Below are 23,820 nucleotides of genomic sequence, written 5' to 3'. Positions count from 1 at the left end.
TACACAAATTTTAAGATTTATCCGCACTTGACGACCAAACTAATGTATAAAAAATAATTTTGATGAATTGATGACATTTTTGTTTATAAATAAGAAGTCAAAATAGAGATGGAAAATATAAATTGTTTTTTATTTGGTATTTCATTCAATTGGTGAACTTAACTGAGATTGTTATGTAGGATTATATTTTATGCACAAGAACATTTGTATATTTTTGACGTGCTACGTCTGTACATGTGAATAAAGTAAAAATACACTAAACGGTCAAAATGGGAGATGGAAGGGAAGAATACACTGATTGGCAGGAGTTCGCAAATCAATGTACCGAAAATCTAGAGTTGTTGGAGCCTACTGATTTATATAATTTATTGCAGCAATCAACTGTATATTCAAATTTAAGCGACCCAAATTTTCTCCTACTTATAGGTAAGGTTGTGTTAAAAAAATCAGGGCTACTCCAACAGTTACCTTCATCCTTATTTCTATTCACACTGTCTTAGAGCGCCTGTATTCACACTTGTTAATATGAGGTCTTTGTAACCTGTGATAGAGGAGACAAGGTCTATATAATGTTCATGTCTTAACTTTGCGATGTTTATAGTTAAATGTTTTGCTAGGAAAGGATTTATGATAGGGAAGCAAGTTAACTCGTACCAACGAAAACTCGTACCATGTTAACTCGTACCAAAAAAGTTAACTCGTACCACTGGGAAGTCGTACCACTGCAAACTCGTACCATCAAAAATATATTAAAAATTAGGAATATTTTATGGTATTTTTTTGTAAACTTAATAAAACTAATGTTGAATAACTTTAATTTTATACTGGCTTTAAATAGACAAAAATACGATTGTTTTTCTAAAAGCTTTATTTTTGGAGCTGATCTTTCAAAGTAGTTATAATCCAGAAGAAAGTAAAAACATTGTGTTTACTGTACCTTAGGTTGAATATCTATATCCAAATTATCCAAATTAAATTAATTAATGCTGTAATTCATGATCACAAATTGAATGATATATATATGATACATATATATGTTTACATTTGTTGAAAGCCATGTGCTTTTTGGCGGGAAAATTCGGGAACAGGAAACAGTTACATTTCATTGTAACTTATTATTCATAAAAAGTAAGAATTTCATTTTGGAAATCATTTTGATTAACTGCTAGGATTTATTCATGAAAAAATAATTTGGAATGATTGAAAATTAAATTGAATAATTATCAGTAAAAGTTTAAAAAAAAGTCTATCCAAAGGAGACAACAAAGCAAATCTGCCACGGTATTTTCTATCCAATAGACAGTGAACATTAGCTACAAATTTGTCATTGTATTTTCAAATTATATATATTTTACAGGCTTAAGAGATATTGAGTGAAAGTAAAGTATAAACATAATTAAACACAATTTGAATGCATTTAAATACGTTGGTACGAGTTAGCAGTGGTACGAGTTTGCATTGGTACGAGTTTTTGTAAAGTGGTACGAGTTGACGTTGGTACGAGTTTACAATGGTACAGGTTAACTATAATTCTATGATAGATGGGCAGATATCCTGTAACAGGCAGTTTAACGCTGTTTCTTGTATGAAAATGTCAACTTCATTACTAGTCAAAATCCATACTGAGGACTTGTTGAGTAGTGTGATGTCCACAAACTTATACTATTCAATAAAAAATGTAGCTACAGTGATTAACAGTATAGCAAGTGTGGTGGGATTGCTTCCCTTAGTAAATGTAGTAGACAATTTGTCAGCCTTAAACTGTTGAGCTAAGGAAGTAGTTCACTATCTCAGTTCCTGTACACGCTGCCTCTAAATGATGATAAAATTAAATAAAAGAGATTGATAATCTGTCAACATTGTGCTGCATTTATAGACGTATTTACACTTGTATGCAAATTTGTCCCCCATTACGTAAAATCACACAAATTCCGGTAAACTTTGACGTAACAATTAAAAAACTTTGACGTCACAATAAAAAAGTGATTGTTGCTTGAAATTACAAGGTTATTCGGAGCTGATCTAAGGTCATTTGGAGCCAAAATTCAGCTAAATACCAAAAGTGTAAATAGGTTTATTGTAAACACTGAAATGAACTTAAAAGCGTTAGATATGTTGAATAATCTAAGTAAATCATGCGTTGTGTTTTCCATACGTTTAATCGTTGTGATAGCTAATGCATATAATATAACGTCACACAGTATAGCGTTATGGTAACAACGTTACCATAACGTAATGTTAGTACTTCACGTATTTTCCGACATTCTGGGGGCCGACAAAAGTGAAATATGTAACGACAATTAAACAAATGTAAAATTCACAATAGAGATAAATGATTTAAAATTAATGTCCATCTCAAATAAAATAATCTAGTTCCTTAACCTTGACTGAACACAATTACAGTTTATCTTTTAGTCCATTCATGGATGTTCCTTCTAGCACACACGGTAATTTCAGGCTCAGCTGTAAATTTCTTTCATTATAAGTTTCTGTCCTGTATCTATGTGGCTTCTTGACTCCACCAGTTGAGGGTGTGTTCGTTCGGGCGGTCTTGGTAGATAGTCACTTCCTTGGTTGTTTTCCTCAAAGGGTCTTCTTTTTGTAACGATCATACCTGAAGGTACATCATCTTGATGGTTATGTTTCTGAGACAACCCTTCTGTGGAATTGCCTTTCTCGTTATCAATAGTTGTGTTCTTGTGTGCGATGACGTTTACAAGAACTGTTGATGGCTGGTTGATGTTTCTATTGATCGGTCCTGATAATAGATATCCGATCTTTGACTGAACAGCGGTGGGTCCGTTTCCTCTAATTACTTTGTCCTCGAGAATGTCCCAATAGTGGTCGGCGCCTATGAGAAAGTCAATTACGAAACGTTCTGTACTTTGCATAGAATGTGCAAGTTTAAGTTCTCTTAAGTGTGGCAAGCTCCTTGTAGTCAGGGAAATATTGTTCTTAATTGGGACGGCAATTTCTGGAACAATGAGTGTATTAATATGCACCTTTTCTCCTGTGTCGGTCTGTAGTTGTATTGTTGCAGTGTCTAAGTTACGAACTTTCTGAGATAAATCTCCGAACGCAGACAGTTGAATGCTTACTTTTTCTGTGGGTTTTATTTCTAATTGATCAGCTAGTTTCTGAGTTATAAAAGAACACTGTGCTCCCTCGTCATATAAGATGTTACATTCTACTTCTTGGTCGTTATATACAACTGGTGCAATTGCTGTTTTCAGGAGAATGTTGTGATTCTGTTGTGATGAATACATTACTCTAGTCTCGTTTGGTGTTTCAACTTTGTTTACTGATGACTGTTGTGTTGTATGCTCCGGTGTCGTACCTGGAATTACCTCTTTGCCTCTACATATGCTAGTATGGTGCATTCCGTTACACTTTTTACATCGTTTAGTAGACTTGCATGCGGCCACTCGGTGTGACCCTAAACAGTTAAAGCATAACTGTTTCTGTTTTACGATTTGATTTCTAGCGTTTGCGTCTGTTACTTCAGAGCACTCCGTCGGATAGTGCTCACCTGAACAGAAAATACATGTACATGTATTTGTCTTCTGATGTGTGTCTGTGAATTTGCTCTTGTATGAATGTGATTGCGTACCCATGAAAAATGCAGTGGTGTACAATCTGTCTGAATCTGTGACTCCTTCTCCAGCTTCGAGTATGTCGATCTCTTTAGTTATAGATTTGCGTAAATTATCTAATATCAAATTATCTCTTCCGTGTTCTCTTGCAATATTCTTTCTTATGTCAATCGGTAACTTGTCCAAAACTACAGGTACCAAAAGTGAACCATACATCTCTGGTGTTTGACCAAGTGACTTTAATCCTCGTACGTATGATTCTAATCTGTCTCCGTAAGACCTCAAACTAAAAGCATCATTTGTCGGTGCGGGTAAATTCATGAGTGCTTTCATGTAAGCATGTATCAGTTTGCTAGGCTGTCCGAACCGATCTCTGAGAAGGTTGACTGCGGTTTCGTAGTTACCATTTGTCAAAGCGAATCCCTCTACTGTTTGCGCGGCGCTTCCCTCCAGCTGGGCTTTCAGATAATTAAACTTTTGGATTGGCGTTCATGTGTCGTTGTCGTGTATCGATGACTCGAAACAATCCCAAAATGTCTGCCACTTGATAATATCTCCATTAAAATAGGGTAAGTCTAACTTTGGAAGCCTATGGTAATTAGATTTTGAAGATCTCGGTTCTGACGGGACCTGAAACATGACATTCTCTGACGGACGGGTATGCACTGCAGGGGCGTGAATTGAATACTGCTGGTTCATAGAATCTATAGCACATGTGTTCATATTAACTCTAGCTTCGGGTGTGAAATTTTTTTTTTTTTTTTTTTTTTTTTTTTTGATTTTGATTTTTTTATTTCCAACAATTACAACATATACATGATATACATACAATATAATACATATAAGATAAATACAATGTCATTTTTATAAATAAATCTTAATTGGAAATATTTTACATTTTCTATAGAAAAGATAAAGAAATAAAAAAATAAAAAAATAAAATTAAATAAAATAAAGAAATAAAGAAATAAAGAAGGAAAAATAAAAAACAAAAAACAAAAAAACAAAAACAAAACTCAAAAGGATTATCCAGTTACATCCCTATCTTTATTTTTAATATCACATAATTATCATGATTATGTTGAAATTTTTTATTTTTATATTCACAAGACATATTTCTTTCGTAACAGCCATCAACACTGATCAAGTACATAACATGGCAATAATATTTTCTTTAATAAAGATTATAATTAAGTAGTCCTAAGTAATTGTAACAACAACAAAAAAGACATTAGTCAGTATACAATAATAGTTTTTCAAAAACATTCCATACATTGTCAAATTCAGTTATCTTTTTATTTTTTACAGCTATCATACTCTCTAATTTATACATATCTTTCAGTTTTATTTTAACTGCTTGCAATGAGAGATTCTTTTTAAAGCATCTAGAATTATACATATATTGTTTAATATAAAGAAAAATCATGTTATATGGGTTGTTGGGAAATATCTTGGATAAGTCTCCAAAAAGAAAGTTTAATTTATTCATTGGGAGACTTATTCCACCGGAAAGGAACCAGTTATCAACATCCTGTAGAAAATCTTGTACAGTATTGCAATTCCAAAATAGGTGTTCTATAGACTCATTATCTGATTTACAAAATGTACACAAAGGATCATCAGTCAATTTTATTTTTACTAAATACTGATTTGTGGCAATAATGCAATGGTTAATCCTATATTGCAGCCACTGTAATTTACTATTTTTAGTAACAGCAAAAGGCAGTCTGAAAATCATTTTCCAGTTCAGGTTCTGTTCACCTAAAATTTTAACCCACTTAAGCTGTCCAGTAGGAATAACATTATTTCTTGTCAGTACAGAATACATTTCTTTTGATCCTTTACAATGTTTTAAAAATATTTGTAGACATGATGGTATAAAAGGACAAACTAATTTGTAAGATCCTTTAGGGAAAGATTTTGATGCCTCTTTCACTGCCGAAATAACACTGTTAAATTTAAGAAAATCTGTGTTAATGTTATATTTTTGATTAAATTGGTCAAATGAAATATACAATCCATTTTGGTCAACTATATCATTTACAAATCTAATACCACTTTTGAACCAATCTTGATAAATTACTGATTTATGACCAATCTTAATATTATTGTTTAGCCATAGTGGATTTGATAAAAATGAATCATAAGTAAAATTTCATTCTTTTTGAATAATCATTTCCCAGGATCTTAGTACATCTTTCCAAAAATGGTTGTTAACTGTCATATACAGTTGTCTAATATAATCAACACCACAACTAAACAACTTTATTTTATCTATGTTTGACATGAAAATATTTTGCCATCTACTATCTCTCTGCAAAATCCTCCTAATCCATGTGGTTTTTAGTGCTGTAATGAACATATTCAAATCAAGCATTTTCAAACCACCCTCCAAGTAATCTTTGATTAGAATATCCTTCTTAACTCTATGTATAGGTGAGTTCCATATGTATGAATAAATAAGTTCATTTATTCTCTTAATAATATCATCTGAAGGATTTGGCAGAGAGATAATGAGATGGTTTACAATAGGCAAGACTAGAGTTTTGATCACAGTTATTCTCCCTATAACAGTTAGATTCCTTTTAGACCACTGATTTAAAGTATTTTTAATCTGTACAATTCTTTCAGAATAATTTATCTTAACAATTTTTTCAAGATCTACATCAAAATTAATTCCTAGTAATTTAAAAGAAGTTTCACCCCAGGACAGATTTCTGTTAGGACATAAAGTATCTGTACTATATTTTTTGCTCCCAAACCAAATAACTTGTGTTTTTGTGAAGTTAATATTCAGTCCAGATATTTTTGCAAACCAATCTAATTCTAATAATGATTCTTGTAAAGATTTTTCACTCCCATCCAAAATCAAAGAGGTGTCATCAGCAAATTGTGACAATTTATGCTCAACCCGTGTGACCTCTATGCCACTAATGTCGCTATTTCCCCTTATTTTCAATGCCAGAATCTCAACACATAAAATAAAAAGATATGGAGACAAGGGGTCCCCTTGTCTACAACCTCTTCCAATAGTAAAAAAATCTGAAAGGTTCCCCCCCTGGATGACAGCAGAGTTGATATTATTGTAAAAAACTTTAACCCAATTGATGATAGATTCGCCAAAATTGAAAATTTTTTTTTGTGTAACAGATAGTTCCCCTGTTTTTTCACCATAATTTAAAGAATTTACAATAAAAATTTGAAGATCCTTCCAAAAAAATTTATAGAACTCTGCTGAAAAACCATCCGTTCCAGGAGTTTTGTTGTTTTTCATTTTTTTTAATGCTTCTCCAGCTTCTTTAACAGTAATTGTACCTTCCAAGTTTTCTTTTTCCAGAGACGAAAGTATAGGAACATTTAAATTTTTCAAGTCTTTTTTAAGATCACTTAAAGTACTTTTAGTATCCCTTTTTTTATAAAGATTGTCATAAAAATATTTAACTTCATTCAAAATATCTTTTTGTTTTGTTATAATTTCCCCATTTTCTTTCTCTACTTTGGGAATAATTTTACTCATAAAATTTCGTGATTCTAATCCACAGAAATAATTAGTAGGTTTTTCCCCTTCCTGTATCCATTGGACACGGGATCTTACTAATTTCCCTTTCAATTTTTGTGTTCGTAAACTTTCAAGCTCATGTTTTTTTGCTTCTAATGCATTAATGGAATGTTCATCAACTCTTTCCTCTAATTGAGTTATTTCATTTCGAAGATTTATTTCCCTTTTTTCATCTTGCTTTTTTTATAGCTTGAATATGAAATTGTCTTCCCCCTAATTTCCATAAGAAGAGTCTCAAGCAAAAGCTGACAGTTAATTCTAAAATGAATGTCTGTATTATCTATTTTGTCAATATTTTCCATATTATAAACTAAAGCACAATATTGTTTTTTCACTTCCTGAATTTTTTGCTTAATAGTATTTATATAGTCTATATCATATAATAAAGAGTTGTTAAACTTCCACAAACCTTTTCCCCTAATGAAAGGGTTAAATTCTAAATCTAGCAAAATCATAGAGTGATCTGACCGATAGCTTGGAAGTACATTACAATTTTTTAGACTGTTTAAAAAGTTTTCAGTGAGAAGAAAAAAGTCTAATCTAGCCTGTTTAAAAGGATTTCTTTTCCTCCAAGTGTATCGCTGTACATCTGGAAAAAGTTCTCTATACGGGTCTATCAAATTTCTTTCTTCAATAAATTCCAATACTTTTTCCCTAGCTTTGGGATTGTTAATATTCACATAGTTTCAATAATCTATACATGGGTTTTGGACAAGATTGAAATCACCACAAATAACAAAGTATTCATTTTCAAAATCATCAATAACAGACATAATATTAGAAAAAAAATCAGGATTGTCTGTATTTGGTCCGTATAGACATACAAGAGTTATCTTTCTATTTTCTACAAGAATATCTAAAATTAAAAAGTTTCCATTTATATCTTTTTTTTCTTTCAACACTTTGCATTCAAAATTATTATTGAACAAAATAGCTACACCTCTAGAGTTTGAGCTAACAGATGAAAAATAACACTCATAACCCCACATAGATCTCACTATGTTTTCTATATCATTTGTAAAATGAGTATCCTGAATACAATATATATTACAGTTCTTTGACTTCAGCATATCAAATACGTCTCTTCTTTTTAATGTGTTACGGAGGCCTTGACAATTAACAGACAAAATCTTTAATGAACTCATTGATAGAAAAAAGTTTGCATCCAAATTACATCAAGTAGTTGAATGAAAGAAATAAATATAATTTTCCAATAATGATGTAAACATAGAAAAGTAATCAGAATGGGGATGTCAAACAGGATAATTTTCAAAGGAGTGTTTAAAAATAAACGAAAAAAAATAGAACAATAAATGAGAAAAAGTTTAAAAAAATATTCAATGGATTGAATATGACAATCGCAATAAAGCATTTTCATAATTATGAACAATGTTTCACAATTTTTTAGTTTTTACAGAATAATATCTTTACATTAACATTTGCCATAAGTGTCACTTATAATTGTAATTGTGAGAAGTATATATTTACATGTTCAATTATAAGAATAATAGAAATAAGTGACTCAAGGGAGATAACAAAAAATACAAGTTAAGTCACATGAAACATTATAAATGTCATGATTGTATATGCTTAGGTTTTAAGTATACTAATTTTACCATAAAGTTTCTATATAACATAAATTATCATCAATATTTCTTATTATTATAAAATAGTAATGTATAAACATAATCTGCAGCAGAAATACTTGGACATATTGATTCAAGGGAGATAATACAAAATTAAAAAAAAACCAAACAAAATACAACAACATTGAGTCACATTCAAAATAGGTAGTTAAACTATTTCTTATTTCTAGATATAAATTTTTATAATTTTACAGTTACTATTTAAGGTGTCAAAATGAGTACTTGAAAAAACATTTTCTATTAATTTCAGTTAAAACCAAGAATTTCAATACATTTTGTCTATTTTCTGTTTTGTAACCTTGTCCTTATATTATCAAATAAGTTAAACTTCAGTTGTAAACCATCTTCCATTCTACCATATACTCCAGAGTTGTAAAACCATACAGATTCAAAACAGTTCATGTCTCTCAGTTTACTAATCAGCTGCATGTTTCTCCAGGTAACGTCGTCACTAATGCGTACTTTGTTGTTCAAGTTTTTTCTCTCTACCATCACTTTTCTTTTCACATCGCTATTGAAAAGTCTAACTATCATTGGTTTTGGTCCAGGTTTGTCTGATGGTAAGCGGTGGATAGCAACAACATCCCTCTCTTCAAGGTGAACATTCAGATCCCTTCTCACAGTTTCTATAAAGTCTGATCTCAAATTCTGATCCTCACGTCTAGGAAAGTTCATGACTTTGATGTTGTTTTTCCTAGAATATTGTTCATTATAGTTTGCACTAGTTAATGCCTCTTGGTTCATTCTGATTGAATCCTCTAAGCCTTTTTTGTTTTTTATAACTACATCTCTGGTTTGATCAATTTGTTTTTTTAGTTCTTCATTTTCTATTGATAAGGCTTCAAACTTGTTTTGCATCTCTTGCATTTCTTTCTGTACTGTTGTTAATTTAGTGTTAAGTTTCTTATCCATCGTTGATTCAAATCTTTGAAATAGTTTGGTCACAATAGAGGTAACAATTATTTCTAAATCATGTGTTCTTACAAGATCTTTTGTTAGTATGTCAAGATCATCTTTTTTGGTTATCCCCTGAAGGTTTGTTTTGATTTCATCAAGGTCCTTTTGTAGACTATTTAATCCACTAGTGTCCATGCTATTGTCTGACTCACTAGACAACTCTGAATGAGTTCTTTTAGGTAATTTAGGTTGTGTTCTAGCTTTTGTTTTATCTAAATCCTTTCTGGCTGACAATAGTGTTTGAACAGTATTAGTGTTAGTAGATTTCTTTTCCTTAGGATTTTGTCCAGTTTTATTACTTGGTAAAGAATTGCCTCCAGGCATAATGTTGTTTGTCAATTTAACTGCTCACAATAGAAAATCAATAATTCAACTCTAAAGATCCAAAAGAAAATTCTTTAGAAGCTCATAGGTAGGTAATTCCACATCAAATTTCTTCAAAACAAATATATTAAGAATCCAAATTCACTTCTTCATCCTTTGGTATTGTTTTTAATTACTGGCACTTTGAAAAAATAACTATATTCTGCAAAAACTGAGGAGCTGATTTTTATGGTGTTAACAGCTCGGCGGCCATATTTAATTCAAAAGTGTGTGAAATTATATGCGTCAGGGTTAAGTCTGCTCGTTGAAGGACCAACAGTATCATGCGAAATTATATTTGTTTCAAAGGACTTAATGAATTTCCGAATTTGTCTAATTTTGCAATCAAGTTCGTACATATACTCATCTGAGTCGGTGATTTCCTGCTCCAGATTTTCCTCCGATGTCTGTTCCAAAAGTCTGTTATTCAGGTCAATCAATGTTTTCTGTTTCTGCGTGACAGCATCATCAAGGGCTTTCACTTCGTCAACTTCTGTGTCTGTTTTTGACTTTAACTCGTCGAATTTCACCAGTAGCTTCGTGACGGCTCCTTTGTGTCCAGCACGAACTGACTTCAGCTTTGAATCCATATATATTCAAAGGTTACGGCACCATTAAATGTTGAATAATCTAAGTAAATCATGCGTTGTGTTTTCCATACGTTTAATCGTTGTGATAGCTAATGCATATAATATAACGTCACACAGTAAAGGGTTATGGTAACAACGTTACCATAACGTAATGTTAGTACTTCGCGTATTTTCCGACAAGATATGGCAATTTTTGCTATGAAACATGTTTTTCTTATCAAATAATAGTGAAACCAATATTCAAATGTACTGCATGTATCAGATTATCTGATAATTTCATTGTCAAATTAATAACATTTAATACACATGTAATACAAGTACATCATTATATTGATATGCAGAATTCTAATTGTACCTATTAAATTTGTATATGTACAAATCTTTGATGTTATACAATTGATAGTTGTTGTGAAAATGAATACATGTATATCTATTAAAAGAAAGTTTGTTTCCTATTTGGTTTCCACTTGAGAGTTGAGCTTTTAATCATTCAAGAATAGATGTTTTCTCCTACATGCACATGACATAATTGAAAGTCTCATACAATGTACATGTATATAAATGTCAACTGGTATCATTGTTGTATTGGAATTTACACCAATAAAATCATTTAATTTGTTGCACATATTTATATAAGAGTTTAATTATTTAACAGATGCTAGAGACAAGAATGAATATAATGAGAGTCATGTTGTTACAGCTAAAAAAGCACAAAAGGTAAGTTATTAACAATAAATCATTGAATTGTAGATCCATCTTCATTAACAGCATTAAAAGGGTTCTTACACACAATGATTTCATGGCTAAGAAAGAACAAAAGTCAAATCATTAATATTGATAAATACTGAGACTGGTAAAAAACCAATATATAATAACAAAAGCAATGTAAGTCTTTAACAATATATGAATATAATGATATTCACATGTATCATAAGGACTGTATAGATCATATACATGTAAGGTGAACTCTCAACAGTATTTTTAAGAGTGCATGTATTCTAGTAAAGTTCTATTAAAGTTACTAAGGGAGATAATAGCAGGGTTCTCACTAAGGCGAGTCCATGAGTCCTGGACTCATTAAAATCTGTCTGGACTCATCATTTTCAAAACTGGTGAGTCCACAGATGCATCAAAATTGAAATATTTTGAATAAACTGAACATAGTTTAACACAAATATCATCATTTAATGGTACAAATTTAAAAGTGATCTGAATTTAATGTCATTTCATTGCTCTGTTATGAAATGGAGACTAAAATATTACATTATATTGCAATAAAACATTTTCTTCTTGCTGTTGTACTCATCATGGCCAAAAATGATGAGTCCCTGGACTCGCCTTCAAAAATCCTTAGCGAGAACCCTGTAATAGTTAGATACATATAGAGCAGGTTCAAATGCTTGAGAAACAACAATGCCATTAATTCAATGCAATGAATTTCTTAAGCAAAAAGATTAAAAGAAAAAAGATGATCAGTTATATTTTGTCATGATTTACTAACTACTAATATACAAAATGACGAGATGTGGTACAGTTGCCATTGAGGTTACTATTCATCAGATATCAAATGTTGTTGATCAATGTTTGTTTCTGATTGTATAATAACATGATACATGTATATACAAATATGTAAGAAGATTGAAAATTAAAAAAAATATCAATAAAGGCACACAAGCATAATACATGTAGCTTGGCAAAATATGCATTAATGTGTTTTTTTTATGCCTAATGTTAGAAAAGTTCCTAAACGTCGGATATTTTTTTTATATTTAATGTTTTCAAATCTTAAAGGAATTTGCTTTTGCCAAATTCTTTATAAGTTCACCACGGAATGTCATATAAAATTATTTATTTTTTTATTGAATTTCATGAATTCAATTTTCAAAAATTATCTTTGCAGGATAAAACAGGTCATTTTATGGTGCCATATGATGGGGAATTAGAATGTAAACAGAATGTGGTTGTATATGATAGTAAATCATCAACACTTAGAGAAGAAGATTTTCGTAAGTATTCATTGCGAGGTGAAAGGAAGTCTCAAACGTTTTGCTATTTCAAAGTCATGACATTTTTTAGAACTTGCAGGATATTGAATGAAGCTCAACCGTTTGAGATATGAAATCAAATTGATTTATTTAGTGGCAATTGTCTGTTTTATGTCATTAGTGCATTGTGTGCAAGTGATTTGGACACTGAATAAAAAATTATTTTCTGCATTACATTTTTCGATTGAATAAAAAGAGATGGCCATGGAGATATATATGTTAATGAAACAGCAACCAAATATATTTATACACAACAGAACAGATATGTTCATTGAAGTTCTCAACATACATCTGTCAACAGTAAACAGCAAAAAAAAGTCACAAGTCCCAAAAACCTGAGAATGAAATAATCAACATCTATAAAAAAATGAATGATCTTCCATCAAAATAATACAAGATATTAAGATAAATGTATTACTATTAGATCTAAATCAAGGCTTTAGGGACCAGCTGAAGGACGCCTCCGGGTGCGGGAATTTCTCGCTACATTGAAGACCTGTTGGTGACCTTCTGCTGTTGTTTTTTATTTGGTCGGGTTGTTGTCTCTTTGACACATTCCCCATTTCCATTCTCAATTTTATTTAAAATTGACTTCAGACATTAGAATAATATACATGTATGGAAGGGTTAAACCACTTTTTGGAATTTCTATCCTCCCCAGGTTTTTTTAAAAATCTGGATTAGCTTACTAATACAAGGTACATAGGACTACATACAATATCTTACAAATAAATCTCAAATGGCAGAATTATAGAAAATGAAAACACCATTACAACAAAACATTGATGTTTGTGTCATTTTGGTCTATTGTGGATAGTTGTCTCATTGGCAATCATACCACATCTTCTTTTTTATATATATTATTAAAGAGATACTAATACAGAACACTTAAAGTGACTGAAAGTAAGCTTAAAGTACCTTGCTAACTGATAAAATTAATGATGTTCTATGCTCTGATATTGGTGACCATCTCCAAAACTAAAAATTATATGATCATTTTACAAATATATGTTCTAATTTTATTAAGATTGTTTTCATTTAAGGAAAACCTAATATTCTTTTCTTACAAACCTACATGCATATTTATATTTATTTTTAATCCTATTTTTTAGCTCCTGCTTTACTTTGTGGAATGAGAATGTGGGATAATGGCAGCAGAAATAAAGTGAAAATCTTAAAAGGTAATTACATTTATTGAAGTGAAATATTAAAATTATCTCCCTTCACTAGGAGTTCATGTTATTTATTGTGGACTGGTACTTTTCCAATTTTCTTCATTGTACCTTGTACATATCTTTGTTAAGTGCCAGTCTCCCTAAGAATCAGGCAGTGGTGAAAACATGACAAAAAAACCCCACACAATTTGACATTGATTTCAGTTCATAATATGTAGTAATGCTCAAAAATAACATTCATTTCCATTTTCGGATCTGGTAATAGAAGATACAATTTGGTTGAAATGCACTAGAAATTAACGAATAAGGGGAGATAACTCTGTAAATTGCTATCATTCTAACCAATTTTCTAACTAAGTTATTTAATATTACCAGACACACACAAACGAAAGACTAATACTTTTTAACTCAGGATGATTGTTAGTATTAAATAGCATGATTAGCTCGGTGGGTTTTTTCTAATCATGTTTTATTTTTTACCTAAATTGCCTGATTCTTACAAAGACTGGCACTTAATCGGGAATTATGCATTTACTACCTTTTAAAATTTATACAGGTAGTAAGGTGAAGGTACAAAAAAAATAACAAAATTGCGCACTTACTAAAATGTAATATATATTGTACTTGATATACTAATTGAAGTGGCATACTTTATTTATAAATTTATTGTTTATATCTTTTTTATGATTGCAAGTTACCAACTTACCAACCACATACATAGTTTGTACTGTTTCAAATGTTCTTACAGTAATTTCTTTAAAATTTTAACTTGTTTTCATGTGAAATGAAAGCCATTATTTAGGAAGAGATGAACGGACTTGATTGTTCATTTTAAACTATTAACCCAGTCAAAGTTAATTTTTCACATGTATGAAAACCTTTTCAGTTTAAGTTACAGCTGCAAGCTCTTTGACTAGATATTCTTCTTTTTTTAGGTGGATACGAAGAATTTTCAAAACTATATCCATTTTTACGAACACAAAAGATAATGTTTATGCCTAAGGTAAGGAAGTTTCTTTAATGAAAAAGCATGAGAACAAACAGCAAAGTTAGAGCTGCTGAGTTCATTAGTTTTGATTTTATTTTTATCCAGGAATTTTTTATTTGCATACATGTATCTGTATTATTTTATTTTACTGATCAGTGCTTGTAGACCATTTAACTATACTATAAAGGGTTATGACAACATTTGATTTCATTGATGAAAATTTGAACCTAGCTGAACATTAAGTACAGCTCTTTGTAAGAACCAGGCAGAGTGCGATACATGAAGGTTTCAGATTTTTTCTATAATTGTCCTAGTAGAAGCAATAAATTTCATGGTTTACCTTTACCCGCCAAATCCAGGGAATTGGTATCCCAAAATATTCCCCTACTTTTTTAAGGCATCTTTTCAATTGATGTGCTTTTTGATCTTAATTCTTTAAACAGTTCAGCAAACAATTCTGAAGAATTAAAAAAATAAATACATGATAGAAATAAATACATGTGTTTTCTTCAATTTATGTTTTAAAAACATAGCTAGAAATGACATTTGTTTAAGTGCTAGTCTACCTAAGAATCAGGCATTGGTGAAAACATGACAAACAAAAACCCACTCAGGTTGACATTAATTTATGTTCAAAATGTATAATGATGCAAAAATATACCATTCGTTTCATTGTCCTGTTCTGGTAATTTGAGATAAATTTGGTTACAATGCACTAGAAATTAACAATTAAGGGGAGCTTACTCTGTAATTTGCTATCATTCTAACCAAAGTTTGTCTAAAGATTTCTCAAGTTACCAGACACGCAGACACTAAAGACCAACCATTTCTAACTCAGGATGAGTGTTACTTCAAAATAGGATGGCTAGGTAGGTGGGGTTTTTACAGCCATGTTTTGATTTTTTTCCAAATTGCCCGATTCTTACAAAGACTGGCACTTAACTATGAAAACACTGTCTTTTATACAGGAAATGGATGAAATTAAACCATACCCAATAGAAGTTATACCAGGTCTGTTGTACTTTGGAAACTGGAAACAAGGCAATGCTGAATACATCCAGAAAGATCTGAAAATAAAAGGCCATGTCAACTGTTGTGTAGAGGCGGAAACATTGTAAGAACATTTAAATAATGAAAAGGCTTGATTGCTGGTTTGAATAGTCATCAGTATTTATTTAATAGATTATTTTTATTTAAAAAATAAGTTCATCCAACTTAATAATAGCAATTCATGACTTGAACTCTTTGAGACAAAAAAAAAACACAGATCTATGCATTATAATGGACATGATGAATTTTCGTCAATTAAATTGAAAATATACTTAAACCATTTGGTCATATTTAAAAAAAAAAAATCAGTATTTAATGAACAATTATTGAAAATTTGAACGAAGGATCTGTCTGAAAAGTTGAAAAAGAAGGAACCATATATTTAAGACTTCAACAGTAAAAATATAAGTTAGAGTGTTGAATGTCTACATCAAATATTAATTAAAGAGTACTTCCTATGAAGTTAATTAGTTCTTCAGTATTTTGTGTGTTAAAAAAGACACAACATTGAAGCTTAAATAACATTAATTGAATTTTACAACCTTCATGTATTTGTCACATTCAGAATATATTTTTGTTTTCTTTTTCCAGTTTTTCAGAGCCAGGTCCACATTTATTACACTGTCAAGTATCAGATGACAATGATGCTGATTTATATAGTAAATTCCAAACAGCTTGTCAGTTTATAGGTAAGGAGAAGTTATTTGGAATTCCATATTTTTATACCATATTTTGAGGATTGCTGTTATCTATCCAACTATTATTTTTGTATGATGACATACTTATTCTCAATTAATTCAGAAATTGTAACTGAGTGATTTTCTATACAATCATTTTGAGGTCATTAAGAATATTTAAAAAATCGTTGGCTTTCATGTCTTTTAAAAAGTATTATCAGAAATTATCAAATTTAGTCGATAACTTTGTGTAAATTATCTCCTATTTTATGATGAAAAGCATATGCTGGATATATCAATAAGACAACAACCCAATGAAATAATCAATTACAAGCTGTAGAGGTCATAAGATCAAAAATGGAAAATGATTGTGTTCAGCACTGAACTATAATCATCAGATAGTATGAAAATATTAAGAGGAGGGGCAATAGGGGGTTTGTTAACATGTTAACAACAGCTTGATTTTGGCAAAAACAGTTAACAAAAATGAAAAAATGCTGATAACACTTAACAAAGTGGGTTAAAAACAGCTTTAAGTTATCTCAGATAACAGTTAACAACACCTTGAAAAGGTCAAAACAGGTTAACATAAAAAGGTATTGCCCCCCCTCTATTACGACCCTTTGTTGCTGCATTGATTCAATAGTTTACAAATTGTGTTGGTCTGTACCAGTTTTCTCAACCTTTGCATAGCAAATTCTTGTATCTTACAACAACATATGTGGATAAGAAAAATCTTGTGGATCTGAATGAATTGATAAAAAGATAATAAAAATACAATCTTTGGTCGTGTTAAGAATGCAAGGTTTGGAAGAAACTGTAAATTTGTAAATAATTTTTATGGTGGTTAAGTGTAGAAACCTTAATTTTTTTACAGCAAATATTTGCATTCTGAAACTTAGAATTTTATCATTTATTTTAGATACTCACATAGAAAAGAATGAAGCTGTCCTTGTATTTGACAACTTAGGAATTAGTCGATGTGTTACAGTTGTGGTAGCCTTTTTGATGCGTCATTTCAAGAAATCATTAGAGGTATATTTAATGTTATATTGGATTATTTGAGTCCCTACTTCTGAAAAGGTCATCCTCTTTTAAGAGTAGACTAGTCTGACAAATAATGAGCCAAGGCTCTGTGTTGAAGGCCGTACTTTAACCTATAATGGTTTACTTTTTTAAATTGTTATTTGGATGGAGAGTTGTCTCATTGGCACTCACACCACATCTTCCTATATCTATATGTTTGTAGGACAAGATTACTTTGAACAGAGGATAGTATACCTAACCTGATAATGATTTCACAATTCAGCTAGCAAGCAAGCTAGCCAGAGATTTTACCTTTACCTACAAACTGAAGTCATTTTGTTGTAATAATTAAATGTAGTTTAACTAAATGTGCATGTGACACAATATCTCTTGAGTATTCATATGATAGATATTTAGAAAATGTTACACAATGATTAAAACATCTTCACTTAGTACCTTTAAACCATGAAAATTATCATATTCTTTTATCCTGTAGTATAAGATTCACTCTTATCAATTAAATACAACACTCAAAGGATATCACAAATTTAAGTTGGCTATAATGGATATCTTTACAAACCCTTTTACACAATGCCAAGTAATGTAAATTCAGAAATCATTATGAGATTTTTATGCCCCACCTACGATAGTAGAGGGGCATAATGTTTTCTTGTCTGTGCATCCGTTCGTCCGTCTGTCCCGCTTCAGGTTAAAGTTTTTAATCAAGGTAGTTTTTGATGAAGTTGAAGTCCAATTGACTTCAAACTTAGTACACATGTTCCTTATGATATCATCTTTCTAATTTTTATGCCAAATTAGAGTTTTTACCCCAATTTCACGGTCCACAGAACATGGAAAATGATAGTGTGAGTGGGGCATTCATGTACTGAGGACACATCCTTGTTATAATTGCAATTAAATGGACTGAATGAGTATGACAATACTAAGAACTCACATTCTTACAGCTGATACATGTATTTTTCAATTCAAGAAATCCTGGAAAATTTTCAGTAATAGATGCACACAATAACTTTATTTACAGTAGTTTTAAATACAAGAAGTTTTTCAAATATTCTTCTCTTGAGTGGTTGGAAAATTTAACGCATGCCTAACTCAGATAACTCATGATTTGTTAAATTAACTCTTGTGAAGGCATACCTCTTGGTACAGCTGTTCATCATTCTTTTGTCTATACATTGGAGGAAAAGAAATGTTCTCCTTTGACACACCTATTGATCTTGATTGTTTTTAATTTTCAGGATGCATATAATATGGTATTAAGCTGTAGCAATACAGTAAGACCCTACAGAGGATTCATAGAACAACTATCTAAATGGGAGCAAGATGTACTTGGCAAAAAGACAACAAATATTGATGATCCAAATTACTAAATGCATGACATCACCAAAATGTGTACTTGTAAAATTTATCTAAAAGAGATCATGTCAAAACACATTATGTTTACATTGAACTAAGTAATGGTGTTTGCTGTGCCCTGAGAGATACAAAGTAGTGGCCTACATTTATTTTACTGATAAAAGGCTACTGCCATAACAGCTGTGTTGTACTGAAGCAAAATGTTTCATTTGTCAAACTAAATGGCATTGTGCCAAAAATTAGGTCTTTATCTATTTTGTTAAAGTAAACCTAGAATAAGACAAAGCTCACCATAAGAGAACAGTGAATGAGTAGCTTTAATATTATTTATTTTGTCTCGGTTAATTTACACATCAGATTTTTACTCTCTGTATATTTAAAAATAAAAAAATGTAGAATTGTCTCTTTATTATATATTCATGTACACTTATGAAGATCTTAAGGGGGCTCCTGGGTATAAATGAATTTTTTATCCTAATATAGGATTTCGCTATATTTTTTCATAAATGAACTTTATCATTTACTTCAAAGAAAATTGAAATAAAAAAATGGAGTCACCGTTTATTTAAGCTAAAATCTGCCTCTGGAAGAAGCATACATTTTTGTTAATGTCCTTTTTTTCTGTTGAACTAATAGGAGAAAAAGAGGAAATATAGTAATAAAAAAATAACCTAATATAAGAAATCGCTTAAATTTTACAATTATTTAGTTTATGTACAGCTTATTTGAAAACAATAATAAAAAATATAGGTCACCGATGAGTTGAAAAAGATATTTCAAATTTAAGGCCAAAAAAATGGCATTTTTGCACCAAAGGGAGATAATTTGGAGCTTTTTCAATTTTTAAAGTCATCTGGGGCCAAACCAAATCATTTTTTTTTTTGTACCATATCATAAAGTAACAACTAGTAGTGTAATAAATAGAATTTGTAATGAAAAAATTAAGGTTTAATTTTGCTAAAATTTTTGTACCCACGAGCCACCTTAATATGTGCTCGATAAAGGTAAATGTTGTAGTTATTCCTTATTCAAAAAAAACATTTAAAAACTAGCTAAATGATACCATAATTTTACTTTTACCATAGTAGAATACCTGTATTCATATTAATAAATAAGGGTAAATACAAGTGCTCTTTTCACAAAAAATGTTGACATAAATTACTAGGAACTTTCACTGAAATGTCAATGACTTATGAATCTTTTTACTCATAAGATTTATTGAGAAATGAATGGCATAACTTTTCTCTAATTGAGTCAGTTAAGATCCAGAATGCCAATATTATGTCATGTTGACGAATTACATAAAGCATAAGCTGCCAAATTGCTTTTTTTTTGTTTTGTTTTGTTTTGTATTGCCTATAATATGTTATATATGATACATAATGTAGATCTGTAAACATCCTGAAATTTTCTCTATAGATGATATTCCCCTAAAAATTCTCCTTGTCCCTGGCATGATGAACTTCATTGCATCTAGCATGGATTAAAAGAAAAGGAATTGGACTGTTCAGACAGTGTTTATAGAATTCATGAGTGAGTCTAGAGCTGTTGCTATGAATTTTTATAAAATTTAAAGTTTGGCCCAGTTTTAGCACTAGGTCCTTATTCCATTTTATAAGCACTAACTCTGTTGCTTTATACACTAGGAAGACCATTATAACAAAGTGAACATTCAGAAATATGTAAAATGTCTTTTAATAATTATCTGACAAAACTGTGTTAAATTGTTTCCGTAATAATTCAACTGTATGTGTTCTTTTTTGATGTTCAGGTTGTTATATTTGTTTTGATATTGCCTATCTTTGCTATTTTGTTTATTTTTTTCAAATAGGCAATATAGATATGGTCACCAATATTTGTTAATTTCTGTGTCATTTGGTCTCTTGTGAAGAGTTGTCTCATTGGCATTTACACCACATCTTCTTTTTTTTTAATATATATTCTCTTTTACTTTTAATAAATTACAGGTTTTAAATTTGTATGTATTGAGAATAGACTGTTGCTTTTAAAGTGAGGTCTCAAATAATTTCAGTTAATATTGTAAATGGGAAAAAATTACTGAACTATATTTAAGAAGTGGAAATCATGTAATAATTTATTATTTTTAACAAGATTATTGAATCATTAGTTATTTTTTACATGCTTTATTATGACAACTGTTTATCTGTGATATTTATATATGTACATGTAGTTAATGTTATAATCATTATCAATAAAATCATTCTTTTTACTTTGTTTTATTGTCATTTTCACTTTAAGACAAAATTCTTAAGAGATGTCCAGTTTTTGTCCTGTTTGCAATGCATGTAAATGGTTGTCTTGGCTATTTGTTTGACCTCATTCCCTAAAGACATGTGTATGTATACTTAATTGTCATTCTTTGCTTAGCTCATATATTCCCTGGGATTTTCACTCTTGATTGATACATCCATGTTGAAAAAACGACTGTTTCCTAGTATTTACTGCATTTTATCACTCATCACAGATACCAGGATTGAAATTTTGTATTGAGGAGAGACACATGATTGTCTTCCAAAGACTCATCAGTGGACGCTCGAATAAAAAAAGGTGAAATGCCTTACTAAAGTACGAAGTTGAAGAGCATTGATAACCAAAATTTCCTTAAAATTTGGCTTATACAGTTAAAATAGTCTATTCCTGAGGTAGAAAAGCCTTAGTAATTCAAAGGTTTGTAAACAGTTAATTTATGATTATGAGTTATTCACAATTTTGAAATAATTCAAGAAAAAAAAATCCACAAGAATTATGCTTTATGTTTTACTTATTATTACCAGCTGTTTGTCAACCTCGGAATAAATCTAAAACACTTGTGATGGTTTTTGTCTGAATAGAGGATGCATTCCTTTTCTGTTTAGAATCAAACAGGTCTGTACTGAACATGTTTTAAACACACCACTAACAAAGTAACTTTTGAAAACAAAAAATAAATAAATTGCATAGTGGCATCATTCTCTGATCTGAAACAAATACAGAATACCTGGACCTAAAATTTAGAAGAGTAAAAAGGAGGTGTTGAGGAAGCATTGCATGCTAGTTTTCCCTCTGTTAGCAAGTCAATAGTGTACATCACTTTTGCAATGAAAAACAAGTTGTTAAATCTACCTACCCTTTAAAACTCATTAAAACTTGTCGGTATCAGTAGTAAAAAAAGTATCTTAGAAAAATTCGTAATGCGTTAGTAAACCAAAATCTAACCTGTAACTTGGAATAGTGTTCATGATATTGATTAGACCAACTTGATGTCTGCTTTATGAAATATAAATGCAAACAATGAAGACATTATGCTACAATGATATTACCAGAACCAATTCTTTGGATTACTAATTACTTAATATACCAAAGGCAAGAACAAACACATTCAGAAGATCTTTTTCATATTCTGGTCCAACTTTATGGAATAAACTACCAGAAACACTAAGACACATGTCAAACATAAATACTTTTAAAACAAACTGCTTTAAGTTTTTTACTTGGAAATCCAGGAAATATTTAAATGACTATGTATCAACTTTGATTTATGTTTTCGTATGTTTTTCTTTATTATAAAGAAATTGTGTGAATTGCATTGTGAGTGGAGTGTGAGGGCCTCAAGGGAGAATAGTGTTTGTACTAATTGAGCATACCCTCTTGAAATAACGATTATTATTATTATTATTATTATTATTATTATTTGGCACCAGATGCACATTTCGATAATTGATATCTTCATTGAATTAGTGATGTTCAAAGCCAATCTATTTGAAATTCAAAATTAATAGAAAGAAAAAGAGCATAAACCGAAAAGGGCAAACAAGTATCTATAAAGCCTGACCGGGAATCGGAGTTTTGCTTGAGCAAGGTGTATTTCTGAATTTAAGATAATTTCCAAAATTGTGTAAAAGCAAACTTTTATCACACAATATCAGTATTTTCATGACCGCACCAAAGTATAGGCTACTGGGCTGGTGAATAAAAATAAAATGGCAAAAACAAAACCAAGGATAATCAAATTGTAAAATCAAAAGCTCAGCTATGTCACTCAAATTCATAAAAGAACATAGAGCGTTTCCAAAAGAAACAAGGATGATACCTTTTTGATTTGCAAAAATTGTCAAAATCGTCAATATCGAACTTGACCTCCATTTAGTCATGAGAAACAAACATCTCAAAATTAGAATGGATTAAAAAACATAAAGTTCCATTCTCCGATTAATCAAGAATCAAAACTCCTGACGCCTTGAATTTATTTTGACAACATTAAAAACTTGATGCTTTTGGTTGTATATTATTGAAAGCGAGCAAGTTTTTGTGCGTACTTTTTTTCATCTACTTTTTACTTTATTGACTTTTTAACCGATTCGATATCTACATTGTAGCTACGAAACATTTATGATATCTAATCTTATATTTGCTTTTGTTACACGTGTAAAAAGTTAAAATTTCTATACGTCTTTGCAAAATGCATTCTATTCGGTTTCTCTTCACCATCCATCATCTGTTTGAACCTGTTTGTCGGTCCTATATATTCCATTAATTGTAAGTTCTGCCTTAAAATAACATACATTTGATTCAATTAAATCTGATTTAATAAAGGACTTTAGGCTTTGAAATTTCCTTAAAATTGGGTATTTTTCTTTTAGTTATGTTCTGCATTGACTAAGTAACCAAAATATTATAAAGGTTAGTCAGTGAATGTTCACTTGTATCTATATATGTCTTTTGATGAAGTTAAGCCATTTCAATTGACATTTTATTGTGTGTATTTCTATATTGT

At 30.5% G+C, this 23,820-nt stretch overlaps 1 protein-coding gene across 1 annotated transcript; it reads left to right on the top strand.

Annotated features, from left to right (window-relative positions):
- The first annotated feature begins 54 nt into the window (after nt 1-54).
- On the top strand, nt 55-21,276 carry LOC134680790 (serine/threonine/tyrosine-interacting-like protein 1). Its single transcript, XM_063540022.1, has 9 exons — nt 55-426; nt 11,364-11,425; nt 12,609-12,714; nt 13,866-13,934; nt 14,864-14,931; nt 15,885-16,030; nt 16,558-16,655; nt 17,566-17,678; nt 18,929-21,276. The coding sequence occupies exons 1-9, from the start codon at nt 270-272 to the stop codon at nt 19,058-19,060; spliced, it is 951 nt and encodes a 316-aa protein (XP_063396092.1). The 5' UTR covers nt 55-269; the 3' UTR covers nt 19,061-21,276.
- Nucleotides 21,277-23,820: the final 2,544 nt, after the last annotated feature.

The sequence above is a fragment of the Mytilus trossulus genome, chromosome 8, assembly GCF_036588685.1.
Source record: "Mytilus trossulus isolate FHL-02 chromosome 8, PNRI_Mtr1.1.1.hap1, whole genome shotgun sequence".
In the NCBI taxonomy this organism is placed as follows: Eukaryota; Metazoa; Mollusca; class Bivalvia; order Mytilida; family Mytilidae; genus Mytilus; species Mytilus trossulus.
The sequence above is the reverse complement of the archived record's forward strand: the minus strand, read 5'-3'. Positions and strand labels throughout refer to the sequence as shown.

What these genes read in the sequence shown, in the direction of transcription:
- LOC134680790 (XM_063540022.1), top strand. Translation starts at nt 270, where the DNA reads ATGGGAGATGGAAGGGAAGAATACACTGATTGGCAGGAGTTCGCAAAT. An exon ending in AGATAATGTTTATGCCTAAG is followed by an intron (nt 14,932 to 15,884) that starts GTAAGGAAGTTT and finishes TCTTTTATACAG; the next exon opens with GAAATGGATGAAATTAAACC. An exon ending in AACAGCTTGTCAGTTTATAG is followed by an intron (nt 16,656 to 17,565) that starts GTAAGGAGAAGT and finishes CATTTATTTTAG; the next exon opens with ATACTCACATAGAAAAGAAT.